This window comes from Aquarana catesbeiana, linkage group LG02, assembly GCF_042186555.1.
Source record: "Aquarana catesbeiana isolate 2022-GZ linkage group LG02, ASM4218655v1, whole genome shotgun sequence".
Lineage (NCBI taxonomy): Eukaryota > Metazoa > Chordata > Amphibia > Anura > Ranidae > Aquarana > Aquarana catesbeiana.
The window spans coordinates 700,542,004-700,557,973 of record NC_133325.1 but is presented as its reverse complement, the minus strand read 5'-3'; the positions used below and the strand labels follow the sequence as shown (position 1 = coordinate 700,557,973).

Below are 15,970 nucleotides of genomic sequence, written 5' to 3'. Positions count from 1 at the left end.
TAACCCGCACGGGCAAGTAATAAGGTATGTGACATAAGTAGATTTACAGGTGATGAATTTGTCTATTTTGTAGTCTTTGCCTGTACTAAAGGATGTGAAGTGTTCTACTTTTCTCATATTATTCCTAGTTAATTTGCAGGCTTTACACTTCCTACAATAAAAGAACCCTTTGAGATCCAAAAAAGTGGGAACTCTCCTGGGGAGGTTAATACATTCGGGGGTAGTTTATTTCGTAAACACGGTGCACGCCGATAGATGAACCTAGGGCATTCTGGTAAGAAGCTAGACAAAGTCCTGTCTCTTAGCAAAACTGGCCAGTGTTTTGAAAAAAATCTTTCAACAATTTTATAGTCCCTATTGAAACTAGTCAGAAAAGGGACATAGTTCAGTTCACATTTCTCTTTAATATTGTCTTTCAAGAGTTGATCCCTATCCATCCGTGAAATGAGTGATTGGGTGGCCCTGAGATCTTTATCTTGATACCCTTTTTTTTTAAATCTGTCAACCAATAAATTAGATTGAGACATGTAATCTGACATAGAATCACAATTACGTCTAATCCTTAATAGTTGTCCCTTAGGTATCCCTTTGAGCCAGTTGGGATGATGGCAGCTGGCCGTGGGTATGTAACTATTTCTATCGGTGCTCTTGAAATGAGTCTTTGTCAGAATTTTGCCATTATTCTTATATAGAGTTAAATCAAGAAAACTGATCTCACTTGTACTCCAGTTGCCTGTGAAGCTTAGGCCATAGCAATTATGGTTAATGGTACTAAGTAACGTTTCCAATGCCTCCACTGTACTGTTCCACAGAATCACAATGTCATCTATGTACCTTTTGTACAGGCAGATCTCAGGTATGTGGGTTCCAAACATGCTGTGGTCTTCCCAAAGACTCAGGAGTATATTGGCCACACTGGGAGCATACTTGGCTCCCATCGCCACTCCCTTGATCTGCTTGTAACAAGACCCCTCATGCCAGAAATAGTTATTAGACATAGCCAGCTCCAAGATCTCGATCAGAAACTCTTTCTGCTCGACCCTAAGACTCTATCTAATCTATATTAGTTTAACCAGCTTCCATTAGGGCGGGTTGGTAGTTTTGACTATCTATTATACATCTTCCTTTTAAGTTACACCCGCAGCAATGGATATTTTTGATTATATGAGTAGTAGACCCACTGACACAACTGATATTTTTGCTTCTGCTGAAATTATAGCACTTAAAGATTTAGAACACAATTTTAAATCCCTTAAAAATACCCTGGATAAGAAAATCCGAGCTTGGTGGGATGTTGCTACACTAGAACAGTATGTTAAGAATAAAATGACCCCTAGGCGTTTACGTTGGGATACGTTGGGGTCCAAATGATGACTCAGGAGTATATTGGCCACACTGGGAGCATACTTGGCTCCCATCGCCATTCCCTTGATCTGCTTGTAACAAGACCCCTCATGCCAGAAATAGTTATTAGACATAGCCAGCTCCAAGATCTCAATCAAAACTCTTTCTGCTCGACCCTAAGGCTGGACTTAGAATCAAGGGCCCTCCTTCTCAAAACATCTTTCTGAACCAGGTTGGTATAGAGCGATTCGACGTCAATTGTAACAATGATTGTGTCGTCCTGAACCGGAATATCCTTGAGCAAGTTCATAAGATGTTTACTATCTCGCAAATATGAGGGGTATGATTGGACAATGGGCTGCAAGAAGTAGTCAACATATTCACTTATTCTCGAGAAAATAGAGTCTATGCCGCTGATAATAGGTCTGCCGGGTGGGCATTGAGAATTTTTATGTATTTTGGGCAATTGATATATTATAGGGAGTCTGGGTGCATCAGGGACTAAATATCTGGCTTCTTTCTTATTAAGGATTCCTACCTCTTTAGCTTTGCGTACACTATCCTTCACTAAACTTTTCAATTTTTTTGTAGGATCAGCTTTAATTTTCTTATATGTCACAGTATCACTCACCAGCCTATTGAGTTCTTTCATATAATCAGCCTTAGGGTCGAGCAGAAAGAGTTTCTGATCGAGATCTTGGAGCTGGCTATGTCTAATAACTATTTCTGGCATGAGGGGTCTTGTTACAGGCAGATCAAGGGAGTGGCGATGGGAGCCAAGTATGCTCCCAGTGTGGCCAATATACTCCTGAGTCTTTGGGAAGACCACAGCATATTTGGAACCCACATACCCGAGATCTTCCTGTACAAAAGGTACATAGATGACATTGTGATTCTGTGGAACAGTACAGTGGAGGCATTAGAAACGTTCCTTAGTACCATTAACCATAATTGCTATGGACTAAGCTTCACAGGCAACTGGAGTACAAGTGAGATCAGTTTTCTTGATTTAACTCTATATAAGAATAATGGCAAAATTCTGACAAAGACTCATTTCAAGAGCACCGATAGAAATAGTTACATACCCACGGCCAGCTGCCATCATCCCAACTGGCTCAAAGGGATACCCAAGGGACAACTATTAAGGATTAGACGTAATTGTGATTCTATGTCAGATTACATGTCTCAATCTAATTTATTGGTTGACTGATTTAAAGAAAAAGGGTATCAAGATAAAGATCTCAGGGCCACCCAATCACTCATTTCACGGATGGATAGGGATCAACTCTTGAAAGACAATATTAAAGAGAAATGTGAACTGGACTATGTCCCTTTTCTGACTAGTTCCAATAGGGACTATAAAAGTGTTGAAAGATTTTTTTCAAAACACTGGCCAGTTTTGCTAAGAGACAGGACTTTGTCTAGCTTCTTACCAGAACGCCCTAGGTTCATCTATCGGCGTGTACTTTGTTTACGAAATAAACTACCCCCGAATGTATTAACCCCCCCAGGAGAGTTCCCACTTTTTTGGATCTCAAAGGGTTCTTTTATTGTCGGAAGTTTAAAGCCTGCAAATTAACTAGGAATAATATGAGAAAAGTAGAACACGTCACATCCTTTAGTACGGGCAAAGACTACAAAATAGACAAATTCATCACCTGTAAATCTACTTATGTCACATACCTTATTACTTGCCCGTGCGGGTTACAGTATATCGGACGTACTAAAAGAAACCTCTGCACCCATATCAATGAACACCTCACAAATATTAAATACGGTTTTCCCAAACATAGTCTCTCTAACCATTTCAGAATCCACCACCAGCAGAATCCTAGCTTAGCTGGATTTTTTGGATTGACAAGCTGGATGCTGATTGGAGGGGAGGAAAGGTTCAGAGAATATCAAAAAACGAAACGGAATGGATTTATCATTTGAATACACTTACTCCAGCAGGTATCAATGTTGACATCGACTTGAATTGTTATTTGTCCAATTATTGACCTATATTTATACTGGTTGTGAAGGGACCATCCATTCCAGTTTCATCCCTTTTTATTTATATATTTCCTTCATATTTCCTTTTATTTATTTCATTTAATTTTATTTAATTTATCTATGCATTCTGATTTATTCATTTATTTAGTTGCGCAATCTGGCATCTATCCACAAGATGGCAGTTTAGATACCTAAGGAACTTTATAACCATATTCCACTTGCTGGCCACAAGATGGCAGTGTTAATTTTCAATTTTGGTTAATCCCTCTGCAAGGCGGGATGTCACTGGATTGGAAGCCATTGACTGATGTGTGTATTTAAGGAGGTGGAGTGCCAGTTCGTGCGATCCCTGATGACGTCAGCGCTTACTGACAAAACCAGTCGGACATACCGAACGTGACACGCCATTTCCGTTCGTAACGTATTTTGTTTGTCCGCTCAAACCGACACGTGGGTGATGCGGTTTTTAGCTTTAGCCTGTTTTTAGCCTGACCAATAAATTTTGGCATATTTCACAATGGGAGTTCATTCATCTTTTTCCCATACATGGCACTAATGGTCTTTAATGACCTATCTCTATCCGGGAGTTCGTTTGCATGCATCTAAGCAGTTACAGTGTTACCTGAGGTACCTGAGTTCCAGCACCTGAACCAAGCCGTGATCGTGTGGAGCTTCCTTGGCTGTTCTTGAAGAGTTCTTTGACTTCTGTCATGGGAGTCACCACAACCTGGTGAGTAGGCTGTGTGGTCAGTGTTGGTGGTGGATTACTGTTGTCTGATGCTTTGCTGAACCCCAGGAGGATTCATCCAGGAGTCAGAATTCAACATTATTTGAACACTTTTTTTAATTTAATTTTTTTAATATAATTCTTTAATTTTTTGAACTCATTTTGAATTTGGACTGTTGCTTTCACTTGTTTTGGTATATTTATTTTTATTTTTATTTATTTTCAAATTTTTGATGTTTGATTATTTGCTGCTTTCACTTAGGTGATATTTAGTCATGAGTATCACTATTGACACCATATATTTATACTATATTCACTTTGTTTACATTAGAGTGTGTCATCTGCACTTGCACTTTACATGGAGCGCGGTTTGCAATTAATTATTGTTTTTCATGTTCCGCATCCTTATCCCCGACAGTGAAAAACCCCCTGCACAGCTTAAAGCGGTTGTATAGTCTTTTTTTTAACTTTTACCTACAGGTAAGCCTAAATTAAGGCTTACCTGTAGATAAAAAAAATATCTCCTAAACCTGTACGGTTTAGGAGATATTCCCCTTGCTATGAGCCGCTGACTGCAGCGGCGCATGCGCACAGGGGATTCTCGGCTGAAGGCCCGGCAACTGCCGGACCTTGCCGGGAAAGAAATCTCCCGCGTGCATGCGCGGGAGTGATGACATTGCGGCTCCAGCCACTCACAGTGCTGGAGCCGCGATACCCGGAAGACACGCCGAGGCAACATGTCAGCTACCTCGGCATGGACCAGGTAAGATACCGACGCCTCGTTCTAAGGTAAGTATTTCATAATGAGCTAGTATGCGGTGCATACTAGCTCATTATGCCTTTTGCCTTACAGGGGTAAAAAAAATAAAACATTTTCAGCGGGTATACAACTGCTTTAAGGTTAAACCACTTCTCCTCCAATCTCATTCTGTGACGCTGTGTCCTATTACACTCCCTGAGACTAAATAGTTTTTCCAACACTAGGATCACCATTGAGTTATTTGTAAATCGCTATCATGTCCCCTCTCAAGTGTCTCTTCTCCAGCCAGAGTAAACTCTTTGCTTGTAGTCTTTCCTTGTAATTGAGGTCCTCCAGTCTCCTTATTAATTTTGTTGCTCTTCTTTGGACTTTCTCCAGTTCCAGCACATCCCTTCTGAGGACTGGTGACCAGAACTGGACGAAATACTCCAGATGTGGCCTAACCAGAGTTTTACAAATTGGCACGATTATAGTTTTATCCAGTGGTGGCTGGCGCTCAAAATTTTTGGGTGGGGCACAAACAAACTGAAAAATTCAGAAAAAAAAAAACCCATCAATTGCAGCCTCATTGTGCCCATCAAATGCAGCCACTGTGCCCATCAATTGCAGCCACTGTGCCATCAAATGCAGCCACTGTGCCCATCAAATGCAGCCACTGTGCCCATCAAATGCAGCAACTGTGCCCATCAATTGCAGCCACTGTGCCATCAATTGCAGCCACTGTGCCATGAAACGCAGCCACTGTGCCCATCAAACGCAGCCACTGTGCCCATCAAACGCTGCCACTGTGCCCATCAAATACTGCCACTGTGCCATCAAATGCTGCCACTGTGTAATCAAATGCTGCCACTGTGCCATAGAATGTCGCCACTGTGACCCCCCCAACAGGTGGCGGCAGCGAGCAGTGTCCTCCATGGGTCTCCTCCCGTCCTCTCCTCCCGTCCTCTCCCCCCGTCCTCTCCCCCCGTTCTCTCCTCCTGATAGGAATCCAATCACAGCGCCTGTCACTTCAGCCAATCAGGTGACGGGACCCGAGCATCTGATTGGCGGAGAGGCGGTTCAGTGTTAGGAAAGCAAATATTCATTCACTGTTCTAACACACCTGGGTGAACTGCAAGCGCCAAGCATGGTGCTCGCAGGTCATTTTTTTTTACGCATATTAGAGCCTATGGCTCTAATCAGGTGCTTTAAAAACACCCCCCGCTGCTGTAATTCAGGCACCCGGGGACCGAAAAGGGGCCAGGCATTTGAATAGGGGGTGGCAGCGGCAGACATGGATAGATTCATGCTTTGCATGAATCTATCCATTGGTCACAGAAGGGGTGGCTGGAGAGAGGGGGCGGCGCCAATGCACCCTTATGGATGCACCGCCACTGGGCAGGACATTGTTACTGCGGTGTTACACACGGAGATCGCAGCTGATGTGGGCACAGGCAGGCTGCATGTGACAGGCACTAATAAAGCTGCTGGGCACTGGCAGGCTGCATTTGACAGTCCCCGGTGGGGCTGCTGGTTACTGGCAAGCTGCATATGATGGGCACTGGTGGTGCTGCTGGGCACTGGTGAGGCTGCATATGATGGGCACTGGTGAGGCTGCTGGGCACTGGCAGGCTGCATATGACAGGCATTGTTAAGGCTGCTGGGCACTGGCAGGCTGCATATGACAGGCACTGGTGGGGCTGCTGGGCACTGGCATGCTGCATATGATGGGCACTGGCAGGCTGCTGGGCACTGGCAGGCTATTTGCCCTTTTTTAATAATGCTAGCAGGGATTGAGCCACTGAGAACAGGACACCAAGTGTACCCAATCCATAATGCATCCATACTATACTCTAAAGCACACTTATTCCAAACCTTGACTGCACCTATACAACATCATACCAAACTTTTACCACACCTGAACCACATCTACCTTGCACATGTGCTGAGACTATACAATACCTATACTGTACTGGAACTGTCATTAATTGCACCAAAACTCTTAAAAGGCCCCAACGATAGCTGGCAGCAGAACATTTCAAATGATTACCCACCTGTAATATAAATTCTACAGGCCCCCTTTGTTCCCCTGCCCCCTCCACTACCATCTTTTTTTCTTTTGGACAGTGCATACCCAGTCAATCTAGGACTAGCATCACCACCATAAATGCGCTCTGGGAGTATAGTTTCAGCCCTCAGTAGATTAAACTTTACTACTGCTCAATGCTGCACTTGAGGTGGCCTTGCTACTAATTATGTTAATCTGGATGGCAAATTTCATCTTATGCCTAGTCCTTACTGTTAATCACTTTGTATGATAAATTGTGTTAATCCATTTTATGCTTGCCTAATTACCAACCATATTGGGTGACAATATATTAATTTTACCTTTACTACCTGGTTTGGTCTGATATAGCACTAACATTGCTTTACGTATTATTTTGAGTGAACTCCTTTGTTATTGTATGTTTTTTACAATCAACCTGATGTATCAGAGGGGATGAGGTTTTTGAGTAGGTTAAGACAAAGAACAGAGGACACATCCTATACAGTGGTTCCTATGGGGGTAGTGCTACACTGGATTTCTGGATATTATTAGTAGCACACTGATTTCATTGATTATCAATATCACTTTTGTTTGATTTGACCCTTTTACTGGATGAGATATATGGCGTCAGTAAATCTAATACAACCTAATAAAACAATGCTAGACAATTTTATATCTCAATTGTTCAGTTGCTAAAGTGATACACTGAGGCAATCCAAATACCCCACATACCTAAAATGAAAGGATACTATGTATTTATCCTCACATAAAATGTAGATACAGCTAAGCTCACACTAGTGTAGCTGCGACATGACCCGATTTTCAGTGCTGATTTGTAGTGCCACACTGCAGTTTTTGATGCTACATGCGTTTTTTTGCACCCGGCAGCATCCCTGCTGCCAGCTGGGAATAAATAAAGGAGCCTGTCATTAAAAAAAAAAAAAGATTGGCGGTCCCCCCAAAAATACATACCAGGCTCTTTGGGTTTGGTATGGAGTTTAAGTTGGACCCTACGCCAAAAAAAATATAGCGTGAGGTCCCCCCCCCCCCCAAAAAAAAAAAAATCAATTCCAGAACCGGAGCCTGGTATGGATTGTGGGGAATTCCCACTCCATTTTTAATTTTTTTTAATGATTGGCTCTTATGTTTACACAAGCATACCCCTCCATGTTGAGTGCATGTGGCTCGGAATGGTGCAGAAGGTAAGGGAAGAATAAGCTCACCCCTTTCCTTTTCCTGGCCTGCCAGACTGTCTGCTTGGAAAAGGGTCTGGTATGGATTTTGGGGGGACCTCACACCATTATTTGGGGGGTTCTGATGTGAGGTCCCCCTTAAAATCCATACGAGACCAAAAGGGCGTGGTATGGAGTGTGAGAGGACCCCCCACACCCTTTTTTATTCTTATTGAGGGCTCCTCTAGTTACTTCCTGCTGTCAGTCAGGAATCCCCAGCTGACAGCAGGGATTGGTCACTGGTTGTTAGGATGACGGAGGGAGCTATTTCCTTACTAACCTACACAAATCCTGCAAAGATGCATGGACATTCATTTGACAGGTGTTTTTGGTGAACTTATGTTGAAGTCAATTGAGCCCAAATCATGCAGAAACCACAATAAAGTAGCACTCACACTTTTTCCAAAAATGCCTCTTGCTGAACCGCATTGATATGAAAGGGCAACATGGAGAATAACGTGATTTCCATTGTACTGGGGGTCTATGTGACACAAGTTGCATCTGAAGTCGCACTAGTGTGAATCAGGCCTAAAAGTGTAGTCATTTGTATATAGTAATACCTGAAATTGTAGCCAGAGGAGACAGATTTCTCTGAGAATTTATTATCCAGCCGCGTGAAAGAATAGCGTGGGTGACATTCAGAAGCATCCTTGTCCAGGTTACAATCCCATTCTATCTGAATTCCAATAACACCACCCTGACACAAGATATTTACAATGTTATCAGTTTACAATTACAATAATTTGTGGATAAAATAAGACAATCAATAAAAGAAATGTCATGAAAAGAAAATGTTAGCGTCTTAGCACAAAGATGAAGTACATTTCCTACACTGACCACAAGAGGGGAAAGAAATCCTATGGCTAATGGCACTCACTGTACAGATTAAAGGTGGTTATAAACCCTTGGGGTTTTTTTTAAATAACAAACATGTCATACTTACCTCCATTGTGCAGTTCGTTTTGCACAGAGTGGCCCCGATCCACCTCTTCTGGGGTACCCCGGTGCCGCTATCAGCTCCTCCCCGCATTGGTAAACCAGCTTGGAGAAGTGCTCTCCTTGGGGGTTACTATGCGGGCGCACTCCCGAGTACGGCTTTTGCGTCCATAGACATAGACTCGGCCCGCCCCCGCATCATTGGATTTGATTGACAGCAGCATAAGCCAATGGCTGCGCTGCTATAAATCTATCCAATCAAGACCAGAGACACTGGTCAGAGAGGGTGAGCGCGTCTCCGGCGGTGGAACGAACGGGCTCAGGTGAGTAAAACAGGGGGGCTGATCAGTGACAGAAGTTTTTTCACCTTAATGCATAGGATGCATTAAGGTGAAAAAACACGAGGGTTTATAACCCCTTTAAATCTGTAATTTATACAGCATTTATTTATTTATTACAGCTAATTACATAGTGGCAACAAATTATGCAGTGCTTTTACATACTGTAAATTCACAGTCTCTGCCCTCAAATAGCTTACAATCTAATGCCTCATTCTCACACACATATACATACACATTATACATACACAAACCAGCGTCAATTTAGACAAGAGCCAATTAACCTGCCAGCATGTCTTTGGACTTTAACCTCTTGGTGCCGGCCGCACACATATATGCAGCCACTCAGTAGGTGGGCCTTAACACAGAGCGGCCTATATGCGGCCCTGTTAAAACAACTTACTGTGCTGAGAGCACGCTCCCTGCATGGTAGCCAGAGGGGATCGGTAAGCTCCCGATGCATACTTGCAATTGGGAGATTTCCGATCATGTGATCACTGTGACTGCCAATCACAGCGGTCACATGACCTGAATGCCCGCCTCCTGCTGTTTAGAACTCTTAAAGGGCCAGGAGGCAATCGTCGGAAAAGGGTTAAAAGGAAACTGGAGTACCTGGGGGAATCCCACACAAGCACAGGGAAAACATACAAACTCTATGTACAATATGAGTATTTATTTTTCTCTATCCTATAATGTTCAGCTGATACATTGATATGCACCTGTACCTTGGAGTTTGTAAGAGAACCTTGAACGAACTACATTCTGGAAATTGCAAAAAGTACATATATTTTTAAAGTGTTCCCAGCAATATTAGGGCTTCAAGTGTATGTAAACCCTAGCAATGATCTTCTATTATTTACCACCCTTTGGTCTATTAGCTATACTTTTAAAAGTGCTTTTTCTTAAATGTGTTCAATACGTGTAAAAAATAGTTGTTGATTCTGAAATCTAGTGAGCTTGTAAGTTCCTGTGCTGTCTGTCACTGCTGCACTTATATGAGTTAACATTATTCCCAGTTTAGTTCTGTTGACTAGAGAACACCTGCCCCCTATGTTATAGAAATAAGGAAAGAGGGAGGTGTTATGTAGTTATGACCTTCCTTTATGCCATAAGATGTCAACACTGCTCATCCACAGATATAGTACAGTGGGGGGTTATTTACTAAAACTGGAGAGTGCAAAATCTGGTGCAGCTGTGCATGGTAGCCAATCAGCTTCTAACTTCAGCTTGTTCGATCAAGCTTTGACAAAAAAAAACCTGGAAGCTGATTGGTTTCTATGCAGACCCGCACCAGATTTTGTACTCTCCTGTTTTAGTAAATCAACCCCAGTGAGTGAGTGTTGTTACCCCAGGACAGGAAATGATGTTACTGGCAGGCGCACCAGGTGAAAATAAAGGAAAAAGTCTGAAAAGTGATAACTAATGCAGTCACCACATCTAGTAAGTTACGAGGACTGGAAAGCTACAATAAATACAATTTTTATTCTTGATTTTAATGAAAAAGTATAAACAAGAAGGTTATAGTGAGGAGGGACTGAAGGAACCAAGGAGCTGAACCAAGGAAGCCCTCTTATGGTAGCACCTTCTCAGCATTTCCTTCTGGGTCATACTTTTTGTTGGTCCCCAAACTTTACTCTGTTGAAGCCATGGTTTGCATGCACTTCACTGGTGATGGCCAACAAACCTTGCTTGTTTTAAGTTTGTCTGGCAGAATATTAAATCTATACAAAAACAAAATAATAAAAATTCACCTTTAGGTCCCTTTCGGACGGAGTGGAATCTGTCCAAGTGGATCCGCCTGCTCAGCGGGGGATCACCGCTGGGCAGGCAGATGACAGGTCCGTGTTTGCTCCGCTATGCAGAGCGGACATGGACACAGCCCTCTATTCTCCTTTGGAGCTGTCAGATGGGAACAGACTGTCAGTCTGTTTCCATCCGATTGTCATATGATCAACCAGAGGGATGGGGAATGGATCCCCAGGCTTCCTTTTTTAGCAGACCGGATTGGATGCCGGTGGGTGACAGGGGACACCTGTCCGTTGACATCAGCTGCCCCATAGAGAACAATGGGCAGTCCGTTTTTCACATGGACCCAATCAGTCCGCTGGTGTGAAAGGGGCCTAATGTGATGCTGTATTGTGGTGCAATTACAGACTTTTTGAATGTAAACAATGCAATATTTACACTACCCTGACAACTCTCATAGTACAGGGAGGCAACGGTAAGGAGGTTTATTTGAAAAGTTGTTGGGTATCCATGGATATATTGGAAAAGCTAGTTGTTAAGTACAATTATTCATTAATTCTATTTGTGAAATAAAACTGTTGTGAGTAAGTATGAAAACGTCTGATCCATTTTTCTATTTATAGGATTACATCTGATTTACCTCCAGTGCTATATCCTGAAAGTCACTTCCAGACCAAGAGACAATTTTCCCTAGGTGGAAGATGGGGCAATAATGATCATCTTTACTGTGTCGACATGTCTTCAGGAAGGAGCCATCCTTTGTATCACGGACATTCGTTCTGTGAAATATAACAATTCCAATACATCACATCACTGTATTTCACTAGGGATTTTACTTTATTTTTCCTGAAATATGAAATCCATAGAGAAACAAAATAATAAAACTCCACCTTTTGACTAATGGGATGCTGTATGGCAGTACAGTAAAATTGTCATGTTTATTAATAGTATTTATTTTCTCTCAAGTTCCATTAAGTTGGTAAATGCATATGAATTATTAAAAGTCTTCTCCAGGTAGAAAATAAACACTTATTTTCAAGCAATTACAATGACGGCTTTTTACTGGAAATATGTTTTTTTTTTTTTTGTATAGCTAATCTTTGCTTCTGTCAGTGTCCTCAAAAAACCTGCTTCAAAAGGAAACCTGCCATGAGAGAAGTATACAGTGCATAGGACTTGATTTACTAAAATGAAAAGAGCAGGGAGAAATCGGCATGAAGGTAAATGGTGTGTTTGCAATGGAGGCTCACATGAGCTTGATTATACACACACCCAGCAGTCATGATTCCCATCATGTTACACATGCATTGTTGTTTGCTTGCCTTTAAATACTGTGCATCCGGAAAGTATTCACAGCGCTTCACCTTTTACACATTTGGTTATGTTACAGCCTTATTCCAAATTGGAATAAATTCATTATTTTCCTAAAAATTCTACAAACAATACCCCATAATGCCAACATGAAAGAAGTTTGTTTGAAATCTTTGCAAATATATTAAAAAAAAAATCCTAAAAACTACATGTACATAAATATTCACAGCCTTTGCCATGACACTCAAAATTGTGCTCAGGTGCATTCTGTTTCCACTGACCATCCTTGAAATGTTTCTACAACTTGATTGGAGTCCATCTGCAGTAAACTCAGTTGATTGGACATGATTTGGAAAGGCACACACCTGTCTATATGAGGTCCCACAGTTAACAGTGCATGGCAGAGGACAAACCAAGCCATGAAGTCCAAGGAATTGTCTATAGACCTCCAAGACAGGATTGTATTGAGACAGAAATCTGGGGCAGGGTACAGAAAAAATTATGCAGCATTGAAGGTCCCAATGAGCACAGTGGCCTCCATCATCCGTAAATGGAAGAAGTTTGGAACCACCAGGACTCTTCCTAGAGCGGGCTGCCTGGCCAAACTGAGCCATCGGGGAGAAGGGTCTTAGTCAGAGAGGTGACCAAGTCACTCTGACGGAGCTCCAGTGTTTCTCTGTGGAGAGAGGAGAACCTTCCAGAAGTACAACAATCTCTGCAGCACACCACCAATCAGGCCTGTATGGTAGAGTGGCGAGACAGAAGCCACTTCTCAGTAAAAGGGGTGGGGCCTCCAGATGATGTCACTCAGTTACCCCACCCCATGCCAATATAAGTAGTGGCTCACCGTGCACAGAGCGTTGAGTCAACATTGGAGGAGGAACAGAGGGAGAAGGCAGTGCAGAGAGGAGACCCGGCAGAGGCAGAAGACAGTGGACAGAGGGAGAAGAACCGGAGAGGGCTAGAAGACATCAGTGGCGAAGAACCGGAGAGGGGAGAAGAACCGACAGAGGAAGAAGACATCAGCAGAGGAGGGAGAAGGAATCGGAAGAAACGCCGGAGCTGCCTTAATAAATTACTTTAAAAACCTGTGTACTGCGTTTTATTTTTGACACTTTTTTTAGGTGAATGGGTAGGAGTACAATGTACCCCATACTCATTCACATAAGGGGGGGGCGGGATCTGGGGCCCCCCTTGTTAAAATGGGCTTCCAGATTCCGATAAGCCCCCCTGCCCGCAGACCCCGACAACCAACGGCCGGGGTTGTTGGGAAGTGGCCCCACTGCCCCAAAGCACCAACCCCCCATGTTGAGGGCATGTGGCCTGGTATGGTTCAGGAGGGGGGGTGCTCGTCCCCATCCCCTTTCCTGACCTGCTGGGCTGCGTGCTCGGATAAGGGTCTGGTATCGATTTTGGGGGGGGGACAAAAAAACAGAGTGAGGGTTACCCTTAAAATCCATACCAGACCAAAGGGCCTGGTATGGTCTTGGAGGGGGAACCCCATGCCGTTTTTTGTTTTTTTTTATTTGGGGTGGGGTTCTCCTTCAAGATCTTCAGAGCAGTCACATGCCGAAGTCGGATCAGTTAAGACGGCGATCCGACTTTGATCTGACTTCAGTGGTATTCAATGCGCTGAAGTAGGATCAAAGTCGGACCAACGTAGTGCGGGGAGCATTTTCAAAGTCAGACCGATTTGTGACGGACCAGTTAAGACAGCTCTCATGTGACATGAGCTCCCAAAGTCGGAGTGTTTGTCGTACCAGTGTGAATCCAGCCCTAATGAACAAGCTAATGTTAGAAGTTGATTGGCTACCATACACATCTGTACCAGATTTTGCACTCTCCAGTTTTAGTAAATCAACCCCACTATGATTTTATGGTCTATCTGATGTCCATCTGTTATGATCTGCTTTGATCAGTTTTTGATTAAAGCTTTCTAAGAGCCAGCAGGTGTTCACCAGAGCCTCTAGTGATGAGGATGGACTGCGCTGCAGTCTGGCTCCAGGTCGCGGCCCCCAGGGTCTCACAGCTCATGGTAAACTAAAGAAGATAGAGGAAGGAAGCAGCAGGCTGGAACAACAAGGATAGTAAGGGGATAAGCCAAGGTCGGGGCAACTAGCAGACAAGGACAACAGAGTACACGCCAAAGGATCAGGGTCACAGCAAACAGGAATTGTCAAGAACACGCCAATGTCGGTAACAGAGACAAATGTAGAGCACACGGCAAGCAGGAAACAGGAAGCCAAACACAATGGTTGATCAGCAAGGTTGGCTTGCAAAGCACAGGTTAATATAGTGTTCCTAATTAGAGGCTGAGGTGGAGCTATGCTGAGGGAAGATTATATATGCAGTCATGTGATAGTGGCTGGCCTCTAAAGGAACACATGGAGAGAGGTAAGCTGACAGACACACATTACTGCATAACCATGACACCTGCACTACAGCTGCCTACAGGTGTCTATAAAACATATGTATAAGTATTATCTTATCTTAACTCCTAGCCTATCTATCTATTACCTAGCAATTCATTGGCTTTTTATTTAGAGAAAAAAGAGGTAAAAAATCTGAAGGCTTGACCTGTTGGTTGTTTCATACGAACCTGATAAGACTGAGTCCCCAATATTATCCACTTAATTTAATTGGATAATCTATTTTCTGATCCTAAGTACTTCATCTATTTAGGCCATACCCTAATACTCACTCTATTTCTAAAAATCTGCAATTTTCATATTTTCTTTAATTTTTCGTCTATTTTTTCAATATCCTAATCCTTCCATACATATATAAACTTTGTTTGATTTACCAGCAACCTGAATATTTTCCTGCAATTTACCACCAGTAGGTGTCTTGAAGACCTTTATCCATCAATAGGCTTTGTTAAATAGCTCAAAGTAAGTACTTAATAATCCTTTTAAGGGCTAGTGTTTGCTCCTTGCTTGTTTCAATATTTAACCATTTCACCTCACTACCCAAAGCCAGGTACATTTACCTTACATAACTTTGCAATGTTTTACATATATGTATGTTTTGCCCTATTCACAGTTTTACCTTCCTGTCCCCTGTGATTGCACCATTTGGCCAAGTCAGATTTCCAGTGTTAGTGGATGGTTGTGCGGGGGCTGACCGAGGCTGGGGTTACACAGGGGTAAGCACATTTTCTGTGCTATGTTAAAGTGGACATTGCGCTTGTTATTGGATCAACATTTTTGTTTTTTTCATTGTTAAATATTTTCACGATTTGTGATGTTTGTTGTTTATATCTCTGTTCTCTATTTTTAGAACTATAATGCCCCGTACACACGGTCGGACTTTGTTCGGACATTCCGACAACAAAATCCTAGGATTTTTTCCGACGGATGTTGGCTCAAACTTGTCTTGCATACACACAGTCACATAAAGTTGTCGGAAAATCCGATCGTTCTAAACGCGGTGACGTAAAACACGTACGTCGGGACTATAAACGGGGCAGTGGCCAATAGCTTTCATCTCTTTATTTATTCTGAGCATGCGTGGCACTTTGTCTGTCGGATTTGTGTACACACGATTGGAATTTCC

At 42.8% G+C, this 15,970-nt stretch overlaps 1 protein-coding gene across 2 annotated transcripts in view; it reads right to left on the bottom strand.

Annotated features, from left to right (window-relative positions):
• P2RX5 (purinergic receptor P2X 5) overlaps positions 1 to 15,970 on the bottom strand; it is a 124,785-nt gene that overhangs the window by 14,725 nt on the left and 94,090 nt on the right. For both annotated transcript variants that reach the window (XM_073616905.1, XM_073616902.1), the window contains exons 7-8: positions 11,745 to 11,883; positions 8,645 to 8,781 (exon numbers count right to left, since the gene is read on the bottom strand). In XM_073616905.1, coding sequence (XP_073473006.1) covers positions 8,645 to 8,781; positions 11,745 to 11,883 — 276 coding nt within the window. The remainder of the gene's footprint in view (positions 1 to 8,644; positions 8,782 to 11,744; positions 11,884 to 15,970) is intronic.